Consider the following 25,594-nt stretch of genomic DNA (forward strand, 5'->3'; position numbering starts at 1 on the left):
AAATAATTATTTATTAAATGATTCTTTATTGAAAGGAAGAACCATAGTTGAGTAAAGTTATTATGATAGACAACCATTATCATGTGAAGAAAATAGTCTTGTAACAGTTTCTTCTCTAGTGCAGTATTTTGCCAGAACTGAAAGAAAAAAGCAAGTACATCTGAGGATAATGTTAAGGCTAGTCACAGGAGCAAATCACAACAGCAAAAAAGATAATGCCTTCTTCAAGAAGGACTTCCTGAATGATAACTCTTAGTTTAATGCATTACGTAGATATGAGAATGAATTTGTCTTTGAGATCCTAAAGATTGGGCTAACTGATCTACATTCACTGCTGGTTTTATATGAATGGGCATGAGCATTGTCTTAACAAAATGGCCACCAATTTAAATACAGTGTTTTATTTACCCCTCCAGTCCCGAGATCCTGCTGTCCAAGCTGCTATCCTTGCCCAGCTAAATGCAAAATACGGATCTGGTGTATTACCAGATGCTCCAAAGGACATGAGTAAGGCAAGTTTCCCTTTCTGCTTCTGTTATGTGTTTCCTCCCACTGTCACCGTTTTGCTCTAGAGGCTTATGACTAATAGTAAAGAGGCATTTTTCAGTTCTAGAAATAAATACCATGTAAAGCATTATTGTAGGAAAAGAACAGCTTTTTCTCCCATCGGAAAATTAAGTTAAATTTGTTTAGCAATATGACAGCTAAACTAAATATGTTTGTGATGAAAGTGAGAGAAGAAGTATATTGTTATCTCTGACCTTTGTCTGTATGGATAAGGGTTGGATATTTATATATTCTTCTTTCAGGGTCAAGGGAAGGATAAAGATGTGAACTCTAAATCAGCCAGTGACCTCTCAGAAGATCTTTTCAAAGTACATGACTTCGATGTAAAGATTGATCTTCAGGTTCCCAGTTCTGGTAGGTGTTCCGGCTAAGTCTGAGGATATGATTGCCATATGATATGATAGTAGAGGGATATGTTGGTAGAGCTCACTTCTTCCAGAATAGTTTTTTCAGAGTCAATCATGGACCTTTGAAAATGGGAGCGAGGGCTCTGTTTGTCTTCTTGTCAAGTATCTCACCTTCAGGAAGCATGGACATGTGCTAGTGATGTTAACTGAGGAAGAACTGTATTGTGTTGCACTTAAAGCCTGTATATTCTTGTATCCTTGCTCCAAACACCTAGGGAGAAAAGGAGGTAATGAGAGTTTTCTGATACGTTCTTCTAATCTACAGTGTATGTGGCTCACATAGTCCTTGAGGAACAGCTGAGAATGTTGTATTTAATAAATCTTGATATTTACCATTATACTTACTCTATGAATTTGTGTACTCACTTTTTGAAGCCCGATAAGCCCATACGGTCCTGTTCCATAATCTGTGTATGCACTATGTGGATAAAGTACCAATTTCTGAACTTGCTGCTTTATAAAGTTGCTGTTTGCTGTCTTTTGTACTGCAGACGATGTTGAAGCAAAATTGCATGTTCTACATCTTTGAAGATAAGCAATAAGATGACTGTATTCTTAATTTTTAACCTCATGTATACCAGAGAAGCCAAACATGTTTTGGTGGTGGTTTTTGTTAGCAAAAACAAGAAGTAAAAATCTGCTTGCTTTTCTTTTCTTTTTTTTTTTTTTTTTCTCATGTATTTTGGTCCTCACTCTTCCCTTGTCCCCAACAGAATCAAAGGCACTGGCCATCACCTCCAAGGCTCCACCAGCAAAAGATGGTGCTCCTCGGAGATCATTGAATTTGGAGGACTACAAAAAGAGGCGGGGGCTTATTTGAGCATGCCCACTCTGCTGCTTCTGATCCTGCATGCTCCATGATGATGTCCTACCTTTTCTTCTTCCCCTTTCAGTTCTCCCTTCTGGGTTGGAGCAGCAATGGAGCTGGGAAGAGACTCTTTAAAACTGCCAGTCATCTGTAACATAAACCATTCAACTATTTACTGTATAGACCTCCCTTCTTGCCCTTTCTTCCTGCCCCCCTCACAAATGTGGATCTGTGCTATTTGGGGTCTTCCCATTTCTTTTAGTTTGAGTTCTCTTTTTATTTTGTTGATGCAGCTCGTTGGTCCACTCTGTGTTCAGTATTAGCCTGAGGTCTGGATTTCCATAGGGATCTCTTTTGGTGGTCGCAGAATCAGCACTTGGTGATCTCCCCTTATATACCACCACAGGCACGGTGAATAAACATTGGCGCAAGACCTTTGTGGCTGGAAGGTCATCTGCACTTTCTTCTTCCTCTTCTTCCTCCTTCATCCTAGCTTTGGAGAAGGGAATCTTCAAAAACTGGCTTAGGTTCAAAGTGTAAATTTTTTTGGGAGGGTTGTGTGACTTTTTTTCAGGTGTTTTTTTTATCATTTTTAAGCTGCAGTACTATTTGTATCAGTCTGTCACAGTTCTTTACGGCTGTTTTGAATTTCTACCAGCTGTACTTGAGCATCTGAAATTGCAAGAAAGAAACTCATTAAATGTGATTCTTCTTACTAAAACGGCTTGGCTGATATAGCTGTTTAACTTCATGTTCCCTTCTTTGTTTACGTTTCATTTGGCTCTTGATGTTGGACTTTTCATCTATAGCACATCCGGAGTCTCCAGCTTTACTTAGTGGAGTAGCTCTTTCTGGGATGCCCCTGGGGTGCTCATTGGTTGGGCTTTATTTTTTTTTTTCTCCAAGCCTCCAATATCATGTATTTGTTAAGTCATCACGTCTTCATTGGGCTCTAGCTCACATTTGTTTCTTGCTTTGTGAACCGTTTAAACTGGGCTTCTATGAAACAAACATAAAAGATTAAGAAATAAAATCACTTTGTGTGAAAGGGGAAGGACACAGTAAGGACACAGTAGAAAGGTCAGTGTGAGAAGTAGCTGATGCATATTTTTCTTATATGAACTGGTACAAGTGGAGTGCAACACTAGCACAAGAATTGTATGGCTTTATGGAATATTTGACTGGACACAAGGTGACAGCTCAATTATCGCTCAGGTGTTTAAAAAAAGAAAATTAAAAAGAATTCAGAGTGTAAATAAGTGACATTTAACAAAGAGCTTTTCCAAACAAGGTACAACTGAACTAAGAACTAAATTAAAAGGGAATTAGAAATCTAAAAGGTTAGAGGCCCTCGTTCAGGTAAGCGTGCAAGCACGTGTTTGTTCCTACTCAGGCCAGTACGTATATGCTAACTTAAGCACTGAACTGGATAGGAATGTTTCTGGGGGACCCCGAAGAGGGAAAATGCTGATGCTCTCTTTGTGTCAGAGCATTACTATTTTTCTGAAATCATACACTGGTTATGTTTAAACCTGTGTGTGATACTACCTTCTTGTTGGATTCTTAATGAAACTTTAATCTAGTTCTTATTTAACTTTCCCTTATTCCTTTTTTAATGGTAGCTTTAAAGAAACATCATGTAATTGTGTGCAGATTGATACTATGAACTGTGTATAAAAAGAAAATCAACCTATGAAGCAGCTATAATCTACCATGTAAAGAAATAATTAGGGATACTTCAGTACTTATTTACTGAATAGTCCATAATTCTAGGACGTATGGATTATTCTGTAAATATGCAATCATAGACTGCTTTATTTGATGGCCTTTTCTAGCAGCTTCTCTGGAGTTGTTGTAGGCTCTCACGTGTGTACTTTTAACTTTTTTAAGAGTGGATTTATGGAATCTACCACGATAACTTCATAGGAGACATCGTAATTCACTGTGTAGATATGCATTTGATATGATTTTGGTTTTTTTTTCAACAGCTTCAATGATGTTAACAATTTGTAATAAACAGAAAATCAAAACTTATTTTGCAGTAGCCAGTTTTCAAAATAATCACTCTCCAATGCTTTGCAGAAATAATTGCAAAATCAAGCAACTCAAAACTTGATTTTTCCCATGGCAGTGCCTCAGTGCTCTGGGGTTCAGTGAAAAGTGGTCTCTGAAGGTCATGTTAAATTCAGTATTTTTAACATGCTTGCCCTTAACGTAGTGGTATTAGCAAGCTTCTACACTTGGTGGTAACACAAGTAGGCTGTACTGCAGTAAAAATGTCAAGAAGACCCACACAGTATTGCAAGAAACTTCTAGTGGAGATAATCAAAATGGGAGATGCAGTGAGTTTAGAATGCAGAACTGAATGATGGACAATGTCCTATTTATCTGCAACTATCAAACTGCCACTTACCCTCTTAAAGTCTCTGGATTCTGCTGAAATACTGGATTGTTGGTTTTTTTTGGTTTTTTTTTTTTTTGAGAGAGAGGAAACAGTAAATTATCATGCAAACCTCTTATATTGAGAATACATCAAGAAAGTACTCTGAATAGTTACAGAACTGTGTATGAAAGCTGTAATCTTTTTTCCTTTAAGTGCATGTAAAGGTGAGTGACTATATCTCCCACTCATTAGGGAGACATTTGTTTGCTCTGTTTCATTGGTGTCCTAGCATATAGTTCATTACAATTGTACAGACTTCTATAAATAAACTTGGTTTGTTGGTTTAATAAGGTTGATTATGTTTATCCCTTGATCTGAAGTGCAAAGAGTTTCCTACCTGTGGAATTTTGATTTTTCAGAAACTTACACTTCATTTATCAGTTTAGAAATTTAAAAAAATAGAATATTAACACTATAAGTAATGAAAAATAAGGCCTTTCTCTTGCAAGATGGGCTGTTGTCTACTGGATCACTCTCTCATGACTGGAGTTGCTTCTTACCACTAGAATCAAATGGAGCCTGCTGGAAGGTCAGTTTACTTGCATCTCTGCTGTGTTTCATTAAAAACACAAACTTCACTTGTTTCATGACTATACAGGCTACTTTTGTATTGAAAGCTGCTAAAGCATGCATCTCTTGACTGAGATGGAGTGAGACTGTTCTCAGGGTTGTGGCAGACTTGATTAGCTCCCTTGTTGCACTTGGAACAATGTTTTCCTCCTTAGGATTTTTTTTAATTAGTGTGCTTCTAAGCATCTGTGCAAAATCACAGACCTTAAAGGAATCATAAATGGTCTTGAGGATGGGTTGACAGTTTTCAACTGGCTATGGGAGGGAGAGTCAAAGGAAAAAATGGGATGTGCTGGTGCTCCTTGAAGGAAAAGGAGTGAACTAGCTGTGAGAAAATGAGATCTGAAAACTTAGGGGTTTACAGAAATACTTCATTGGTTATACATGCTGGGCGATAAAAAGACACGTGGAGGTCAAATCAAATTTTCATATTGGCATCTTTGTTTTCCTTCCCCGTCAAAGAAACTTAAGCTTGTCCAGGCTACTCTAGGCTTTGAATGCTGGGATTTTGGGAAGTAAGTGCTTTAAGTTTAATACTTAAACTACTGATACAAATGCAGCACAGTAACTTAGCCTCTTAGAGGGAGATGTTTAGCAGCCAAATAAATGGGTCATTTCTCTTTTGATTTTAGCTGGAACACTTGAGCGCTCAGTGGCTCTATATCACCACCATCAGCCATTCTAGATGCTAGTTCCCCTCACCCCCAGCTAGAAGGAATATCACGTCAGCGATTTCTTTAATTTGATATCATTTGCAGCTATCTGGGTCAGCTAAATTTCCTAACAGAAGTGGTTGGAGCTGGGATAAGTCTTTGGCTTATTGGTAAGTCTCTGTCAGCTTGTTCTGCATAAAAGAATGAGGGTCGTTAAAATCTATCTGCAGTGTCTGCAATTTAATACTCTGACAAGCATGGCAAAGTTATTCATTTCAGATGAGATTCATAAGTACAGAGTAATGATAAATAACGTACATAAAAGTGAAAACTGCAGGTTATTTTCTGTCACGAGTTTGTATTCATACAATGATTTAGTCTTTGGGACATTGGCTTTATGACTGTGATTTGGAGAAAGGGGCAGAACTGTTTAGAAGTTACCTGGCTTTGCAGGCAGTGTAGACAAGGTCATGGTACCTTGTTCTACTGTGCCGGTTGCAGAAAAGAAATACCAAAGATATTGACTTAAGAGCAGGGAGCGGGTTGGATTTCAACAGCTGTGGAAGATGACCCAGGATCGAACACAAATCTATAATTCTATCCCAAGGCAGAAGGGCCCCATAAGGATCATTTAGACCAATTCCTGACTGCACACAGGACCACCCAAAATCTGAAATACCTGTTGTTCGTGACTTTGTATTTTGTGAAAAGACCGTTCTTAAATTTGTTTGCTTCTTTGTGACTGTGGACAAATGTGCAATTGTCATATGCCTCAGCTTGGGGCAAGAGGCTATTGCCTCAAGCACAACAGCATAAGTGGCAACTGCCTCATTACTTGTTTGGAAGTCGTAGTGGCATGTCTGCCAGCAGGTGAAATTGCTGTGTTAAAACAATAATAATGTCAGCTCCTAAAGCTTAGATGCATGGCTATCGGTTTTTAGACCTTTTACTAGAAAGTGTAGTGAAGGAGAAGCTGTTGTGAAGCAGCAGCCTGAATGCGAGCAACTCAACAGCCTGTGTGTGGATGCTGTCTGAGATAGCAACTTTCGTACATCCTTAGCTCCTTGTGCATCACAGGTATTTCTAATCTCACTCAAGCAACAACTGATTTCTTTTGATGTTTGGTGATATGACAGTTAAAACAAAAGTGTTACTCACATCCTAACTATGCTTTAGAACCTGATGAAAAATTAGATATTCTCCAAAGAGCAACCCTGATGCAGTGACTTTTCTGGCTGCAGTTATTATAAACACATGCTGAACAGTTGTTGTAGTATTCTAGACTCCCTTAAATTTGGTGAAGAAACTGATCAGTGTGACTAGAAAAGCAGATTGTTTACAAAGGAAAAGGATTGTTACTTGATTATTATTTCCTTGGCAAATTTCCACAATACTTTCTTAAGTGATCATAGATAGGAAGCTGAAGGTAGTAAAATATGATGGCAAAAATCTAGGAGTAAGCTGAGAACAGCTTTAGCGTCTCGTAAAATTGTGGGGTTTCAGCTCTGCTCCTGCTAGAAGGATCTGCTGTGAAGACTTGAGCAATTTAGCTTAGCAAGCAAAGTCTGGGAATGGTAAGTAAATATTTTAACAGCATCAGATACGCTTTCTTGGATAAGCTTTAACAAAGACTTTCATCTTAAGCCAAAATCCCTTTACTGCTTAGCACTGAAGAGTTTTTCATAATAGGACATGTGCTCGTAGTTTTCCTGTCCTTGTGTTGCGTGTTTCAACTAACAGTTTGCCATACCTAGTGCTTTTCTAGAGGCAGATAACAGTACTGAGGGGGAAAAATTATGTTTATAAACTTTGTCTTGAAACACTTTAAGGATCAATGGCCAAGAGTTTGAAAACATAGAATCCCTAGTGCTATGTAGTGGTCTATTTATTTTTTGGCCCAGCCTCTGCAGCGATGGATGGGAAGACTGGGGGAGGCAGTAGGGTCTGGATGGAGCCCTCATGGAGAATATTTTCATTCATGGGTGACCTGAATTGCAGTCACAGGGTAAGGCTGCTTCCTCTTGGTCATTTTGCACAGTTCACTGAAAGCTGATTCTGAGGTCTTTGCAGACTGCCATGCATTTTGAATGCTGGGCAGACAGCCTAGCTAATTCCACAGGTCCTGCTGTCCTAAAGAAGTGAGATCCACTGTAATCCAGCATAGAATAAGTCATTGCTCATGACACGTTTGTTGATTCCTGGTTCCTAACTATAAGCTAAGTAAAATTAGGGAACATCTAAATTCTGAAAGCTGCTTATTGCCCCTTTGTTTGCCTGTGCTTCTCAACTTCTGCCTTGAAATAAACTCTTCAGTTTTATCACATGTTGAAGAAAAGTGGACTAAAGGGAGAGCTTTTCGTGAAGGCAACTTTTCGAAATGTCCGTTTGTCCTATGTTCTTTTCTCTCCTTCCTTGAAGCCCTGCAGTGCCCCAGCACAGAATGAAAGGCAGTGTTTTAAAGGCTGATCTGTGGAAACCTGGTAACTGTTCTTCTCTAGCTCCCTGAAAGCTCCCTTGACTTTTTCCCAGTTCTCTGAGCTCAGGAGGGCAAGGAGTCAGCACTGCTATTGAATGTGCTATCTAACTCCCACAGTTCAGTGTTGCCTTCCAAGCACCCCTCTATAAATGCCTTCACAGGGCTTTTTGGCACCAGTCTGTAATAACAGAGCTTGTACAGAGCTGGAAGAAGTCTGGAGTTTACTGTTGCCTTGGTATACAAAAGTATATGTGTGTGTGTATATATATGTACATTTTTGTTTGTTTTTTTTTATTGTAGCTGAAAATTAATCCTGGGAAAAGTCCAATATTGTACTGTAGAAAATCATTCAGTATTAAAAACAAATGAGTTTGTCAAGCTGAACTTGACAAATCGAAGGCAAGGTACTGCTCAGCCATGTCAAGTAGCCGTGGTAACCTTCCACCTGGACAAACACATGCAAAAACTCACCTTGAGGAGCCCAAGAGGCTTAGGAATTTTTTTTTAAGTGTAATAAATAGTTACAGCATGCACATAATCCAGGAAATCAATCACATCGAAAGACTCTAGGTTTTCCAACAAAACAAATCATATAAAATTGATTAAAATGTCTTATATGGTACTTGTATCTATAAATGGAAGGCAGTGAAGGCTCTGCACTTAAAAAATCTGGTGGCTCTGGTCCAGAAGTCCTGTGGCTGAAATTAGGCTGCTCAAAATGTTGAGACAATAGAGCAGCTATTAGTGGGGAGAATTCTTATGCACGCATGTGCATAAAAACAAAACCAAGGGAGAACTAGTTTTTTTAAAGTAAATTGAGCCGAATGATTTGACGAATCTCCTTTTAACTGATTAGCACTTGGGTTGTTATAAGGCAAGGTGCTTAAACACTGACTTAAAAACAGCAAATTGAATTTTTGAGGGGATTTCTCTTGGTAGGGGAGGACCGAGTTCTTCAGATGTGAGTGAAATTGTTCCATTTGGTTGTGGAAGTAGCTGAGAGCTCACCTGCTGAATTGCTTGGGCTGTGCTCCAGCTTTGGCACAAGGAAATGTTTTCATGTTTCCTTTTGTCTCTTACTTCTTGATCCTGGACTTGACCTCGATAGACATGAGCAGAGCAAATTAAAAATAATAATTTAATAGTTACTTCTTGCATTATCAAGGAAAAAAAGAGGAAGAGTGTTTATTTGTTATGGTAGAACACTGTTATCAAAACCAAAAGATGAAATTTCTTGTTCTGGACAGTAGCAGATCATGAAGCTATAGAGAAATAGCATCAGATGCCAGCACTGCATTCAGTTTCCACAAATTCAGCATGGAGAATCCTGAAGCTATTAATCAGGCTAGAAGGTCAGAAGTTTTGCAGAATAGTCTCTTTTTGATCTTTAAATTGATTTGAGATTCACTGAAAACAGCAGAAAACTTGTAAGGATCTCTTCTCTGAAGAAATTCTTTACTTTTTCTGCCAGACATACAGCTACTGTAAACTCCACTTTTTGACTGATCTGACCAGGCTGTAAGAAGTTGATTTGTCTTTTCTATCGAGGGACTGAATATTTCACGGTAAAATTGTGTGGTAAGAGAGAGATAGGGTAGGTTTTATAATAGGTATTTCGCAAGAGGAGCTTAAAATCATGCAAATTGGTCAAACGGAGAAACAAAGATGCTGGATGGGGAAGGGCTCCTGAAAGAATGCAGTCATACTGACACAAGTTATGCCAGTGAATATTTAATGGCTTTTTTTAGACGGTGAAGCAGCATTCCTCTTCTAGGTTGGGAAGGGCAGCAAAATGACTATTCTGAGTCTAGTCAAATATCCCCTTAGGCCATTATCCCGCCTTAGACAGCAGTACAAGAATTAGGGTAGAAAGTTCTCTTTCCCCTTGATATCTTAACCTGACTTCTCAACATCCTCTGTTCAGGGGCATGCTGAACCAGACATTGTTTTGAAACCAGTACACTTAACCACAGATGGACCAATTGTCTCTGTGTTTGTTCAGTCTTTTTTGAAACAAAGGTAAGAACAAAGTGGCATGAACTACATTTTCTGCAAGTGATAGAGGCCAAGAGACAGGGAGAGGAGAACTCTCTGGGACTCAGTAGTAAGAGCCTATGGGAGGAGGAGCAAAGTGCATCCTGATGGCATCCAACATTTGCAGAGGAATTATGGGAGTGGGATCTTTGAAGTACCTGACTTGTTGCTAAAGATCTTGATGTTATTTTTTTTTTTTGCCATGCAGTGAATAGGGACAGAGGAACTAGGGGGAAGAAAAGCATTTCCTGGTACTCGGGGGAAATAGATGCTCAAGTACTTTTCAGTTTGTGTAGGACGAGTATGAATCTGGTCAGCAGTTGTCAGTGACAATTTCGAAAGCCTCCACTTCTTACTGAGAACAAGAGAGCAATGTACTGCTTGCAGAAGTGCGTGCAGAACCAGTGCAGGGTTTTCGCTGGTGTGGGAGAACGAGCACTCTTCTGGTAGGCAATTGTGCTCATCATCTCCTGTGTTGCCTGGGCTCAGCTGGCTGAACTGTGCTGTCCTGAGAAAAGATTGTGGGGAAATTGTTACAGAGGCTGCTGGTTGCCATCCACATGATATTGCCAACTTCTTTAATTGCAACATAACTCTGATGGGGATTTGTCATAAATTCTCATTTCTAGCCATCAGGTTGATAATATATGACCCATTCTTGATTTCTTTTGTTTTTTTTTCAACTTCTTCTTACATATTCTTTTCTAATTACATCATACATGGACTATATGCCTTTACTCTCAAGACTCTCTGCTGATTATCCCCACCCTACTAACTATCTCATTAATGAGATGCTAACTCCTGCCTCTAATCTGTAGCTGACTGGAACATCTTTCAGACAAGTTCCCTCATGCTTTCTGCTGTGCTGCTTCTCAGGTTGCAGAAGAACTTTGTGCAAACACTCTGAAGGGTCCTGAATCACCCCTTGGTTTTCTCTGCAGGGATTTTCCCCACCCTGACCCTTCCAGCCAAGCTCTCCTCCTCTCCTGTTCCATTTGAGCCTGCTGGGCCCAGCCTTCTCCATGCTCCCTCTGGGCAGAGAACACAGGTACAGGGCCTGCAGCTTGCCAGAGGGAGTGAGGAGCAAGGATTTCCCCTGTTGTTCTTCAGCCCACATTTGGTCGTGGCACTGCCTGCAAAGCCAGCCCAGGCTCCTTCAGTCTTACTCTATCCTGCAAGTCACTGGCAAACCTTGCAAACAGCCTCATAAAGGGTGAACTGTGTTCTAGGGTGGGGCAGGAGGACAGACTCACTGCCATTTAGCTTTCCATCCTGCCGTTGCTGTTCAGCTACAAGTTCCAGTTCATTAGTAGCTGGTGCCTAAAGAAGCAGCTTTTCCTTTCCTTTGTTTTAGTTTTTTTGTTAGAAGTTAAGGTCATAAGAAAAGTCATCATTCTTCTGTCGAAGCACTCCAGCAACATGAGCCCTTCCACCATGACTCTGTGCTCCCCAAAAGATCTGAGCCCTGCAGCTGCAAGCACATCACTAATTCATTGTGTTTATTCGTCCTGCTGCGTGCATTTGTGTACAGAAACTTCAGACAAGCACAACGGCAAGCCGGTGGGCTTTCCTGTAATGGTGTCTGGTAGACATTTCTTATTTATATGCAACTGCTTGAGCTGACCTTGCTTCAGGGCTGTTTTGTTGTTTTTGTTGTTGTTGCTGTTTTTGTTTTTTTGCATTGCATTTTGTTCAAATCACTCCTAGTCCCTCTGCATGTCAGCCACTCCATCACTCCCTCACAGGCCTGCTGGTAACTCCCCCTTAGAGCACATTCAACTTTCTGTGCTGTTCTCTTGAATGGCTTTTCTGCAGAACTGCTTGCCGCTCCTGGGGGGAGGAGGGGTGAAGATATACGTGCACGGAACAAAACAGTGTTTTTTTTTTTTTTATTGACTACATGATGGGGAAAGAAAATACTATTATATCCTAGAATACTTATACTCACTGGACTTGCTGTTTCTTTTTGTGCTCTATGGGAAAGATGACACAATGTGTGCATTAGTGCTAAGTAAGGGTAGCTAGGAAAAAATGTCTTTGACACAAACAAATGTTATAAAAATCTATTCCAAAAACCTGAACAACACAATAAGCTTTCAGAAAAGAGAAATGGTTGCTATGTTTGCATATTTATCAATATTTCTCAACAAGCGTAAAGGTCATAGAGCTCTCTAGTTGTCAAACAATTGTATACCTTAATGGTGATTTCATCTCTTTCTCTCCATCTCTTTCTCTCCAAGTTCCATGCTTTCAGCTTAGCCTCATCACCTAAATTAAGATGTTAAATGCATTAGGGTTAGGACTGAATATTTCTGACACACAAAATGGGAATTTCACAGAAAACTGTTTACTGAATAAAAATATTTCTGTTCTCTACGGATATCAGTCCTTTTGGATTCAAAAAAGTCTGTTCTCCAGGCTTATGATAATAGATTTAAACTGGTGTATGATTTGATTCAGTAAGAAGATGTAGAGCTGTTAGAGCAGGTCCAGAGGAGGGCCACAAGGACAATCGAAGGGCTGGGGCACCTCTCCTATGGAGACAGGCTGTGGGACATGGGGTTGTTCAGCTTGGTGAAGAGAAGGCTCCAGGGAGACCTCTTTGCAGCCTTCCAGTACTTAAAGGGAGCTTATAAATAGTTGATTTCCCTCCTGTATACATAAGCAGATAGTGATAGGACAAGGAAGGGGAACAGTTTTAAACTAAAAGAGGGAAGATTTAGATTAGATGCAGAAATTTAGGGTCTGCATGTCAAAATGGCCTAAATCCTGTACCAATGTGGATTGTTTTCTCACTGAACAGTTCAGAGTTCATGTACTAAGTCTATAACCTCATAAAAAATAGTATCTGGTATGTTTAAATTGGTATATTAAACATGATAACGACTTATTGGTTATTATGAACAGTACACAGTTGGTTCCCTGTTTGATCAGTATAAGTTCAAATATTTTGTAAAAGGATATGACTGTACTTTCTGTTGAGTACTGACTATTCACATTCTGGTAGTACTGTAGAATAAAGAACAGACTTTTTAAAGGGCTTTTAAAAGTCAAGAGAGATAAGCCCAAACTCTTAATTGGCATAACTAAAAATCTTTGGAAAACTAGGAAGTCTTCAGTAAAAAGCTGAGAGCTGGACTTCCTTACAGTATAATAGGCAGTATTAAAAATGTGAATATTGTGGTCTGTTACTTGCACAAGGGAAAAATAAAATTAAAAACATTGTAGGAAAAAAGGAGACGTGAGACAGCAAATAAGATAATAGATTGTAAACTTTCTAAATTTACGTGAAGTTCCAAAAAAAAAAAAAAAAATTAGGTTATAAGGCTTGTAAAAGGAATAGTGAATATTTTCATTTGTACATAAAAAGGGGAAAGGGAGGGGAAAAAAAAAGAGTTACTTGTTTCAAATTAAAATACAAGACAGGCTGTTAAAATTTGATGGCAATAGTGAGCCAAAGATTGCAGAGAGTAATCCTTAGGAGCTGTTTTGTAGAATTTTGAAAAGAAAGCATAGCTTTGAAAATTAGTGCTATATACATTGTATGATCTTTTTTCTTAGAGAAGACAGAGATGTGGAGGTAATTGTCCCTCTCTGAAGCTGCCATGATGGACCCAAATTGGCTGTTGATGTGAGGCAGTGAGAGATATTGACAGAAATCCTGTATACTTCTTAATGTTCTAAGTTAGTCTTTTCCTTTTATAGTATCTAAACTGTATATTTAAAAAAAAGACAAAAATACTTTAGTTGCAAGTTTTAGATTAGAGTTCTGAGGTTTCAGTGTGATAGATTAGAGGTTGCTACGTTTAATGCAGAAGTAAATTAAGAAGAAAAACTGTCCAGTGTTTAAAATTAGGCTGTTTGTCTAATTATACAACCCAGTTGCTCATGAATTGACTGTAGAAGCTTGCTACATGCATTATTTCTGGCTCAAGTTATTCACACTATCCTTTTTTTTTTTTTCTCAGTAGAATAGTGGGAGTGAGGCACTGAACAAAAAAGACAAGGTACAAAAAATGGTTTTAAACTGAAATTGCTAACTGAACATTTCAGTATTATTTGAGGTACTATTAGAAGCTGAATGAAAAGAAAATACACAGTTATGGTACAGTGGTATGATTATTTCTGTTCATTGCTTATTTTACTTTCTTCAACAAATGAGATTAAAACTACAATGGCAGATAGGAAAATTTGCTGAGATGGCTGCTTTTAAAAAATTATTAACTCCACACATGGAAGAGATCCAGAGCTGGTGAGCATTTCATTGGAAATCAAAGCCATATTATCTCAACCATGTAGTAGTCATTACAGCACTGCAAGGGCGCTGGAAGCATGAGGTGAACACACTGTGGAGATTGTTGCAGCTCCAGAGAATTTGCATTACCTGCGTCGTAAGTGGGAGAAATGGTTCAGCTCTGACATGAGTATAGGAACTCCAGTACCTGGATATTAGGATATTCTCATAAAAGGAGGTAGCTCCACCACCCATCCTTTCTGCCTACCATAGACAGAAACAAAGAAATTTATGGAAGAATAATGTATGTTGACAGGTTTGTGCTACGTGAATGCAAGTAAGTTGATTACAACTATTTAAGCTGTACATCTATCGTGTGACAGAGACTCTGAGAAAAAAGAAGATGGAACAAAGATGCACTACAGAATAAAGAAATATCACACCTAGCACAGTGTTGTGCCTAGAACACAAAGGCTCGCTGAAAGGCTGCCAGTGCTGCTGCTCTGGTTGCTGTGTCAGCTGCAAGAACAGATCCCAAAATGGGAAGGGAAACAGAATGTCCAGAAGGAGGTTTTGGGAACTGAAAGCCTGATGCCTTCTCCAGCTCTTGTACAGTCTCCCTTACAGCCATAGCTGTGAAGGGGAGAATGGGAACCCACTGGCTGCCAGCAGCAGCTGGCTCAAGTGAAAGGATTTTAAAGAGCAAAACAGAACATGTTTTTCCACAAAGTGCAGCAAACTAATTGAAAGAAATTGAAGCAGGCTGTCAGCTGCCCTATCTCAGGTACATAGCTTGCTGCAAGCCCTGGTTAAAGGGGCTTGCCATGGCGTGCTGGGCCTGGTGGGCCTCACCTGAGGCCTCCCACATGCAGCGCCTCTGAACTCAGCCCCTGCACAGGCTGTATTGGGCTGGAGCCACAGAGCTGTACCTGTGGTACAGCTTGCTCCGGGCCTCAGCACCTTGCTGTGGCCTCTCCCTGGCCCCAGCTCTGCATTGTGGGTTGCCTTTCTGGCCTGGCCTGCCCCAGCACCACAAACCTGGGCCCTTTTGGCCTAGGCCCTTAATCAGACCTGGCCTCTATGTCTGGCTGGGAGTGGCAGGACAGGCCCTCATGGCCTATGCCATGCCATGGCTTGGAACCAGGAGCTTCCCTGCAAACACAGGCTTCATCTCAGCAGTGCTCACCTGAGGAAGGATTGTGGCTTTATTGTCTTGTTACCAGAACAGAGCTGTACTGTTACACATAAATAAGTGGGTGAGTAGATGCATTTTATCTCACTTAATATTTCTAAGCAAGCTGGATCAAAATTTCAGATTTGTTTGGTGGTCACTCAAACCACGCAGCTGTTCTTCAGTTCTGGCCACAGATGATGCCTGTGGTGATCACTTGTCCAGCTCTTAACTCCCTTTCCCACCTAGCTTAGATTAAAAACCTTGATTTGTAAATCGTTGGTATTCTGTACTTCAGAAATGTTTTCAAAAGTGGTTTTTTTTTCTCGCCTCTTTTCTGTGTGATAGGAATGGTGATTTGTAGGACATTAGAGTGCTTTATGTGAAATTCTTCTGTTCCTTTTAACAAGAAACTTCCTTTTCTTCCCCACACAGAAACCAGTGTCCTCTAGAATAATGGGAGAAGGCTTAAATCTAACACTAGTCAGAGTTACATAGGGGGAAGAAAAACTGGCAAGAGGTAGATATGCAAATTGACTAATTCTGTGAGTAAAAACATCAGTCATACATTCCTGAATAAATGAAGACTGAGATAATTTTCCTCTTCACAGCTAACGTCTTTTTTGGTAGGTACCTCCTCTTAAACCAATTTTCAGCCAAATCCATGCCAATGGAGTCTGAAATCTCTATCAGACTTTTTTTTTTCTGGTTGGAAATTTCTTAAATGTCTGTTTTTTCATCTTATTTGTATTATCTTAAGCAGAGGACAGGGATTAAAATCAACGATATTTAGCCTGACTTAGAATCATTGTCCCAGATCCTCCCAAGTATTTAGGCATTTAAGTATGTGATTATTGCTCAGATCCTACATATTAGGGATTGGAAACAGATGATCTTAAAGCTCCCTTCGAAGCCAAATCTTTCTATGATTCTATGATTAATTTGTTTCTGTTAGCAATTTTGCTTAAAATTAGAATAGTACAGAGACAGCGCTTAGTATCAGATAGGGTGATGAGATTATATTGCTCTACAGGTTCTCAACCCTCATCCTCTAGGACAGTCTTGAGGCCAAAATAAACATCTATTTTCCTCCTCTGGAAGTAACCACTGGGACTAGTTCTTCACTTTTCCTGAGATTTCTGACAGAAAACTAGGCATACTTCTTTTTAAAGTGCCTTGGGGTACCTTTTCCCCCAAGAGTATATACAGCAATAAAAATCTGGTTATTCCTGTGTACTTGCAGCCATGATGTCAAAGAGCAAAACAAGACAAATTAGGATCTCTTCCTGCAAAGGCCACGAAGTCTTTTCTACCAGTGAAAATCAGTTAAACTCGTAGTGGGCTGCAGAAGGCACCCTGAGTTCAAGTGCTTTTTGGCAGCATAGGTGCAGCCTTGATTTTTCCAGCCCTACAGACATTGTGAACATAAGAGAAAAAAGATGGATTTCTAAAAAAATGCCCAAATATTCTTACTTTAGTAGGGAAATATTAGAATCATAGAATCCTTAGAGTTGGAAGGGACCTCTGAAAGCCAACTCTGCTGGAAGGCATCCTTGCATCTCAGTAGAATTGTGTGATGTGTCTAGGGGGCTATTACTTTACCTTCTTATTGTGTGATGTTACTCATACAAAAATCTGAACAAAAATAGGGCACAGGAAGAAAGAAATAGCAGGTTTTTTTTAGAAGAAAGTCTCTGTTCTTGTGAAAGAAAATGGATACTGAAATGAAATGACAGAAGCAGCACAGTGCCCTGATTGCTAGCAAAAAAAAAAAGAGAGAATTTGGAGCAGACAAGTATCTGAGGCACATAATAACACGTAGACTTGTAATACTAATTTTGCTGTCTCCCTAAGCCTTGAAATGACTGTGCCAGCTCAGACCAAAGCTCCATCTACCTCTTAAGCTGTAGGTGATGCCACTTGCTACTTCAGAAAAGGACTTGCTTTTTGCTTCAAAGCAACAGCAGATGAAAGCCATGCTTAATTAGTTTTACTGTGGGAATGAAAGCTTTATCTTTAAAAATGAAAATCACTTTTTTTCAGTTGTTTTGCAAAGCTTATTTGGGCACCTGCAAGGATGCTGTTCAGGCAGTGGTCTGATACTGATGTCTGAAAAAAAACATTACCCCTGGCCCTTTTTGCCCCGCCTTCCCCAAGTCATCTTCGTTCATATTTTATTCTTTGAAACCTTCCCAAAATGGATCTTCCTTAGGATCTTCCTCAAACAGTGCCAAGTATCGAAAGTGACACTGAAGATTAAAGAAGCTAATGCTTTCACACACAGCTTTCAGTGACTTGCTTGAATCTTGCAGATAAACACAATTCACCTAGTGCCAGGATATCTCCACTCATTTTAGCCATGTCTCAGCTCCATTCTGCATGTTAGTCACACATGTTAGATGAAGTCATGTGATCTTTCTGTAGGCCCTCGTTTCCTGTTACATTTAATAGGTTTTTACAAGTTCTTCAGTGTTTGTCAAACATGCCAAGTTGAAGTGATAAGCAGTAGTAAGGATTATCCTAAACAGTCATTTACATTGTGCAGGTAAATTGTGCTGTTTAATAAATAGTTCAATAAATTTTCAAGACCCCAGATACAGTCTTTCAAAGTTGTGGGCAAAAGCCCAACCTGTTCTGTTTTGTTGTGAAGTGTGCAGTTACTAGTGTAGGAGGATACATTTAAACAATGAGGTTTTCTTTCCTCTTCCTTATTCACCTTCCCCAGTTTCTCAGACAATGGTTTATGCATTGTACAAGCAGCATGCAGTATATACCCCCACGCCTCTGCAAGGGCTCAAGGCTTTTTTTGTGGCAGCAGAAAAAAAAAAAAAAACATTTTCTCTTTTCTAACCTGGAGTCCCAGCCTCTAGATTTCATTGCTTCCCCTCACTATCTCCAATGGGATGTGACAAACCAATCTCCCTGTAAGTCATCTTAATTAGCTCTTGGCAGTCCAGTGCTTGGAGGTGCAGCATACAGACCAAAGCAGCCCTTCTGTTAGGCTGTTGCTATCTGGAGATGGCTATACTGTGTGGCACAGTGGTTTGCTGTTCCCAAGAGCAGGTGAAAGACAGTAAGGAAGGGCCATCCAAATCACAAACACCAGCTGCAAAATAGTCAAGGGACACTACCTTGTTATGGCAGTAGGTAGGCTCCCTATTGTGGCAGACTTTCGTGCAAGATGGTCTGGTCTTAGCACAGCCCAACAGAAAGTATTTTTCTCATAAGTGATAACAGGCCTCAGCAGTTAGCACTGCACACTTTCAGTGCGTTTTGAGCTCTGTTTAAGTCCTGCTTAAGGTTTTAGATAAAGCCTTATCGCTCCTGGTAGGGTGTAGTTTAAGACAAGCAACTTCATACTGATCTTTCATCTTCATATGTAATCAAAAATGTGAGTTACATATGTATAATGGAATCTGGGAAGATGTGGCACAATGGCTATACCATATGTAATTGAGATATTCTTATCAGAAAGCTGAAAGCAAACTTGCTTTTGCTACAAAGTGAATCAAGACGATATAGCACTGTGTGAAAAAGTAATGAATGTAGTTAGCTGACCACAAGTGCCCGCACCATGCAACGTAAATACAATTTTATTTAGCTCATCAATTTGTTCTCAGATGTACAGCAAGAGGAATGGAAACAGTCCCAGGAGAGTTATGCAGAGGTACATCCCTGCTTCTGAAATGGAAATAGCAACAATGCTGACACTAAGGAGAGTGCAAGGACTTTCTGAGCAGGTTTCTCTGGAAAAAAACTGTCTTCTCATGTGGGAGCAGGTGCAGATGGTCAGGAGTAAAGGTTTGGATAACTGTTACCAGAGATATGAGAGATATGCTGTGAAAGTAATGCCGCCTATTTTATGACAGCCCAAAGTGTCAGAGACAAATGTTGGCGGCACGGCAATAGAGGTTGAACGTTCCTGCCAGTATTGCATTATATTTTGTTACTGTGCAACTGATGGCAGTAGAGGGGCAGTGACAAAATGGCGTCTGACGTGGAAGTGAGTGCAGTGAGGCAGTAGTGGTGAGTTTCAGCAGTGGCAAAAGTGACAGTGGGTCACCTCTGCTGGTGCAGATTTTTGCAAGCGTGGTATGTAAGCTCTTGTTCATCGCTGGTGAAAATGCATACCTAACGGCTATGACTATGTTTTGTAGCTGAGAATTTGCTCTATCAAATAGTGTTATCGTGCTCTTTGTATCTGTTGTAGCTTCTATGGAAATAAATAGGAGATATTACTTTTGGAGCAACCTATGTAGTATGGGTGCACTACTTTCCTTGTATATTAGGGTTATTGGAAAGACTTCATTAGGCATAATCCCTTCCTGAACAGGCCTTGACCCAAGGTTCCCCAATGTCACCGGTGTGTTAGCAGAGCAAAAAGAAGCCTTACTGTTCCGAAGAAAGTATCAAAAATGTCCTGGCATTAGCCTCACAGTGTACAAAATATTTCCAGAATGATAGACCAGAATGAACTCAGCCAGAAAAAAATCAGAGGAAGGGCTGCTTCTTAGATTCACCAACTCTGAAATTTAATCAAACTTTATCGCATTATCAGCTTTCTAGTAGAAATGTCCACTTACTACTGAATCGAATGGACAGTTCAGAAGAACAGTGACTTCTCCTGGACATGCAGGCTGGCACCTGAAAACAATGGCAACTGAGTGGAGATCTGTGTGGATGTGAATGTCTCTCAGGCACACCTGGAGGACCCGGGGAAGGGAGCAGGAAATCATTTTTGTGCCAAAGATGACCCACCCCACATGTGAATAATAGAGTATTGTGTGTTTTTTCACCAGTTCAGTGAATAGTCCTGAGAAACACGATAAAGGAGTCCACAGAGTGAAATACACTAACGTAAAATGTCTCTCTCATTTTTCAACTAGACTACTACAAACTTGATGTTTTGAACAAAGAGGAAGTATTAAATTATTGCAAGGTTATTCAGACAAACCTTAAAGGGTTTCTGTATACATTGGTAAATGGTGGTGGAATTTGGTGTACATAATGTGTGAGCTCCAGTCTAAATCAGGAGTCAGCAGTTATACTCCTCTCTATGAAGGTAATACCTATGCTCATTAATTGGCGGCATTGTTTGAACTGAGTACCCGTAGAGGGATTTTTCTGTATTGTGTTGCCAATTCTCTCAGGCAATCGCAGAATCATAGAATGGCTTAGATTGGACAGGACCTTAAAGCCCACCCAGTTCCAGCCCCCTGCTATGGGCAGTGCTGCCACCCACCAGATCAGGCTGCCCGGGGCCCCAACCAACCTGGCCTTGAATGCCTACAGGGATGGGCCATCCCTGTGCCAGTCGGTCCCTCACCATCCTCTGAGTAAAAATTTTCTTCCTGACATCTTCCCTAAATCTCCCCCCCTTTAGTGTAAAGCCATTCCTTCTTGTCCTGTCACCATGTGACCATGTAAAAAGTCAGTCCCTCTCCTGCTTGGAAGCTCCCTTCAAGCACTGGAAAGTTGCAATGAGATCTCCTCCGAGATCTCCAACACCGTCAACCTTTCTTCATGGGAGAGATGCTCCAGCCCTCTGAATTGTATCTTGAATTTCTTATGTTCTTATTAGCTTATTCTACAATTTAAAATGAAAGACCATTGAACTTCAGAATTCAGCCTACAGAATAAAGGAAATCAAAATGTTGTAATTTTTCTGTAGAAAGTCTTTTACCTGTGGGATGTTTCTTGTGCCCTGTCACCATAGGAGAGTATATGAACAAAGAAAATGTACAATTTTTTGTTTGGAAATGTGAAGAAGTATTATTGAATTGTATGAAAAAGAATTGGAGTACACATATGTATACATTATTTAAATGTGGATGTATAGCTACAAAACTAACAGAAAAGCTACAAGGGCAAATTTTGTTTCTCCATTTCAAGTTGACATGGAAAGTTCTTAAAACAATGTAGAACGTGTAACAAAGGTTTTACTGAACGATCTCATGCAGAAGATTACAGTTTTTCTCTTTGTGGAAAAATGAGTAAAACTCAGATTTGATCAAGTTGTCTTAGCTTGTAAGGATTTAGGCTTGTAACTGCTTAAAATGTTACCATTCTTGAACTTTTCTCTGAAAAGAAAACAAACCCTAGCATATGATTAAGTTTATCTGATACTTCCTCCTGTATGCTTGGCTCTGTTTCTTGCTCTACCTGTTTGGTGGCTACCCTAAAATGTACGATCTCTTTCATAAATGAGTTTTTGGATACATCTTTAAGCCCAGAAAAAGCTTTTCTAATACAATGGCATCAAGAATATCCTTTCAGGATTCTTAAACTCAATAGATTGGGCAACACAGAGTTGATCAAATGGATGCTAGAGGGTATATATTACAGGAACACAAGTCAAGCAAATGCATAGCTGCCTGTTTGAGCACAGCACCCGGGAAGACAGAAACATGGCATTTAGGTGTGAATCTCCCAAGTTTGGGGGAAGTTTAATTTTCAAAATATAATTCTAGTAAATTTACTATATTCGGGCTTGAACAAGATGCTTATACATCTACCTGCCAATCAAGAAATTTAGTTTATGTACAGGTAAACAAAACATTTTGCAATGTTCTTTTGAAAATGTATGGAATTCAGCTGCTATCAGTTGATTGCTGATCCTATTCAGGACTGATCCTGTTTACAGAACTATCATCAGTTACTCTTTTAGCAGATATTGTACCTGTATTAAAGAAGGATCAGGAGTGGCAGTAAAAATGATCCAACCAACAGTGGGGCCATTAGTCTGATTCAACAGTTTGCAAAAGGAAGTAATTAAGGTGAGACAATGAAATGGAACGTACGGTTTCTAGAGGTAGATCATGCTGTGCTGTTCTGGTATCTTTGATGAAAGAAATTATCTAGATAAAAGAAGTGCTGTGGCTTTAATTTGCTTGGACCTGGGGAAAGCCTTTCATATATTATCACTGAAAATCTTGCAGCTGAGGGTGCTGCGCTTTTATGTCCGAAGAATAAAGACATGTGACATCTTCAGAGCAACAACAAGCAATTGATGTTTGGTGTGACTGAAATGTAAAATGGAAAGGAGAGGCACAGAGCAGATGGGACATGGCACACTATTGAATTTGCAGTTACAGCAGGTCAAGGCTGATTTTATCAAGGCCTAAGAAGTGACAGTGGTAATAGCTGACATGTGAAGGGCAAGTATCTAATTACAAGTAGGTTTTTTTGAGCAGTTAGATAACTTGTACTCTGAAGTGCTGTGGGGGCTTCCCTGCATGTACTATTTTTGTTTTCTTATATTCTTTAATGAATCTAATTGCTTTTTCTTGTCTTTCGAGTGTATGTTACTTCCATTCTTCTACCCTATCAGGAGAGGGGGAAAAAAAACCAAACAAATCTGAGCATCAGGAGGTTTTTTTGAATACTGTTGGAGTTTGATCATAGCACATAAGAAACTTTATTTGATATTTGTTATCTAAGTAATCAAATATAAATAGCTTTGAATTATGGGAAAGCTGAATGGTGAAACAACCAATCAGGGATTAACAGATTACGCAGAAAACACAGTGAAGTTGATAATGCAGCTATCTGTTTCCAGAGATCTTTCCAGCCTTTCGGCAGCCCTATCATTGAAACTGTGCCACAGCACTCAAACATATCAGTAGCACATACAGGAATTATTGTAATTTCATTATTTGACATGGAAAATCTTATCCCTGGATCAAGTGCTGGAGATCACCCTATGTTTGACTGTGACCAAGCTTCCTCCCTACCAAATGTTTGTTTGAGACACACCTGCACTTACAAATTTGTCTTCTGGAGACTTTAAATGTATAGCACCCATTTTTATTAGTTTCCTTGGGACAAATAATAATAATAAAAATAAATTTGTGTGAAACTGATTTTCTGTACTGCAGCGTGAGTATGTATGGTAATGTTTACGCACGTATGAAGGTAAAGGGCACCGTATACATATGCTCCTACTTTTAAAGTTGTTCAATGTTTCCCATTGTAACAGTTTTAGTTGTTTGGAATTTTTTTTCCCCAAATTTTGCTGTTCAGATTGAAAGTATGTAAGTTTGATTTTTACTTAATACTTTTTGCAATTAAAAGTAGAATTTGTGTAACATTTCCAAAGCATATTAGGGTATATTAAGTTGCAAGTCATTGCTTTAAAAGATAATGGCTAGAAGAGAGTAGGGACTAATACCTGCTACGAGCTCTCTTATGACAAGAGAACACAGGCAGCCCTTTAGGCACCTGGAAAATACTGCATTTCAAACACTAGCTTAAGGAAGCTGAGTGTTTTCTCTGTGTGTTAGTGATCTGTGCTCGTTCACTATGCCAGCTCCAGTCCTTCTGTTGGTACTTTATGGAAGATGTTGAAGACTGGGGGAGATCATAAGAATAACCAGTATACCTGAGCTCTGTTTTCAGTGAATGCATTGCAAGGTCATCCAAGCCTTTACTGACTTGTTTACCTTCCTGTCTTCATCTCACTTCACAGACCAAAGGTTAGTGATAGAAGCTTGTTTGATCTAGCTGGAGAAATGTTTATCATGATTCTAGGGCTGGTGACTGAGCTTGAGGAAATTTAGGCTGGGAAAAATTCAGGTATCTTCTTTATTAGAGAAGATGCAAGAGTGGTGGTGAGTTGGCACAGAAGAATTGAAGACAGATTCTATATTGTAAAAAAAAAAAAAAAAAAAAAGACGATATTTTAATCAAGGTTGGCTGCTTTTCTGGAAATAACCTGTTGATTATCAGTGAGAAGATAAATAAATTACGGGCAACAAACAAATGTAATGAGGAATGATTTCCAATGAACTTGTGCGGTGGCTCTTTCTCCTCTTTGTTTAAACAGACAGTAGTCAACAAGTGCTGTTCTCACAAGAAACATAATTCAAATATTATTGAGAGAGTCATTTGCGCTGTTTACTTAATTATTAACAAATTAACAATTGTTAACAAACACTGTTGTATTTGTTAATAGAAATTGTGTTAGTTAAGTGTTAAGGGATCAGAAGACATCGGGGTTATGCTGTGGATGCGCTTCTGGGGGTGTTGTCCTTTTCTTTGGATAGATAAGTACAAGTGATACAGGTCTTCAGGCTGTCAGTCAGGGTCTCACCACACAGTGTCTGGTTTTCAAACTAAGAACTAAGCTTTACTGCTGACAGCCTCAGTCCTGAAGTAAAAGATGGGTATGAAAGGAATGAAAAGACGAGTCCCAGCAAGGCCTCCAGAACTGCAAGGAGCTGCCGTGTCCCATGTCAGACCTAAGGCTTTCGTAAATTCAGTGAGAGACATTGCCTCAGTGTCAGCAAGTGTTCAGACAGATTACTGTGTCCCTTCTGTTCCTAACAACACAAGCAGTCAGTCCACAGAATGCTGTTGGTAGGACTGGCCCATTGTCTGTTTACGTCTTTGTTAGAGCTGAAGGGGTTGTGCCGTACATGTAGCATTCAAGGGTTACACCTTCTTTTTATATGAGCTACAGCATTGAGTAAAGGGAAAGCAAACTGGAGCCAGAGCTGTAGAAGCTGTATCCTAACAGGCAGCTTCAGAGGCAGGAAATGTAGAGGTACTTTTCTTCTTTTTTTCTGTTTTTGTAGAATATTAGTATGGCTTTATTCCCCCTCTGGGTGTTTTGCAAGAAAATCAGAGCGTTTGTATTCTGTATTTGTGTTTTAAAAGATGCTGAGTTCTGACTTTCGGTTTAGTGATGTCAAAAGCAGCTGACTTTTCAATAGGTCTCTTCAGATGCAAAAATGGTTTTGCAGTGGTTAATGATTTGTTGTTGTTTTTGAGTGTCTTAATTGCAATGAAAATTGTAAATAAAATTTTAGCTAGATATGCATTTGCTAATTCCTGAGAAACATTGTGTGTAATTATCAGTGTAAAGGAAATGTAAGAATCAGATAAAATGCTAAATATTTTGTAGGCGATAGATTTCATGAAGTAGTAAGAGGAAGTGTTGATGTTGTTTATAGACTGTGTTAAACTTCAGTTGATATTACGTTTTAAATTTTCTATATTTTTTCTCTCTCTGCTTTGATTAAAATTACATTCTCGGCTATCAATAAGATTCCATAAACCCATTTTTGTTCATGAAAATGCACACAAATTTCTTCTTCCGCCATCATTTCACTGCTGGAAGTATTTCCAGAATACTCTGACTTTTTACGTTCTTATGTATCAAAACCTGAAGCTGTTCTGAAAATCCTACCATAATAAAACTTCTGAACTTTTGAGCAATTTCTCCTGTATG

The 25,594-nt window shown here is 39.4% G+C and overlaps 2 protein-coding genes across 6 annotated transcripts in view; both read left to right on the top strand.

Moving 5' to 3' along the window:
• RTF1 (RTF1 homolog, Paf1/RNA polymerase II complex component) overlaps positions 1-4,512 on the top strand; it is a 29,396-nt gene extending 24,884 nt beyond the window's left edge. Inside the window, exons 16-18 of the mRNA XM_021403674.1 lie at positions 417-512; positions 810-921; positions 1,688-4,512. Coding sequence (XP_021259349.1) covers positions 417-512; positions 810-921; positions 1,688-1,794 — 315 coding nt within the window. The 3' untranslated portion in view covers positions 1,795-4,512. The remainder of the gene's footprint in view (positions 1-416; positions 513-809; positions 922-1,687) is intronic.
• Positions 5,639-25,594, top strand: part of LOC110402031 (carbohydrate sulfotransferase 9-like) — a 37,714-nt gene continuing 17,758 nt past the window's right edge. For 2 of the 5 annotated variants that reach the window (XM_021403687.1, XM_021403689.1), the window contains exon 1: positions 24,237-24,907. The gene's annotated coding sequence lies outside the window, so the exon portion shown is untranslated. Of the gene's footprint in view, positions 7,023-24,236; positions 24,908-25,594 lie in introns of those variants that run through there. The other 3 variants (XM_021403684.1, XM_021403685.1, XM_021403686.1) reach the window with 2 other exon arrangements.

The sequence above is a fragment of the Numida meleagris genome, chromosome 6 (assembly GCF_002078875.1).
Source record: "Numida meleagris isolate 19003 breed g44 Domestic line chromosome 6, NumMel1.0, whole genome shotgun sequence".
Lineage (NCBI taxonomy): Eukaryota > Metazoa > Chordata > Aves > Galliformes > Numididae > Numida > Numida meleagris.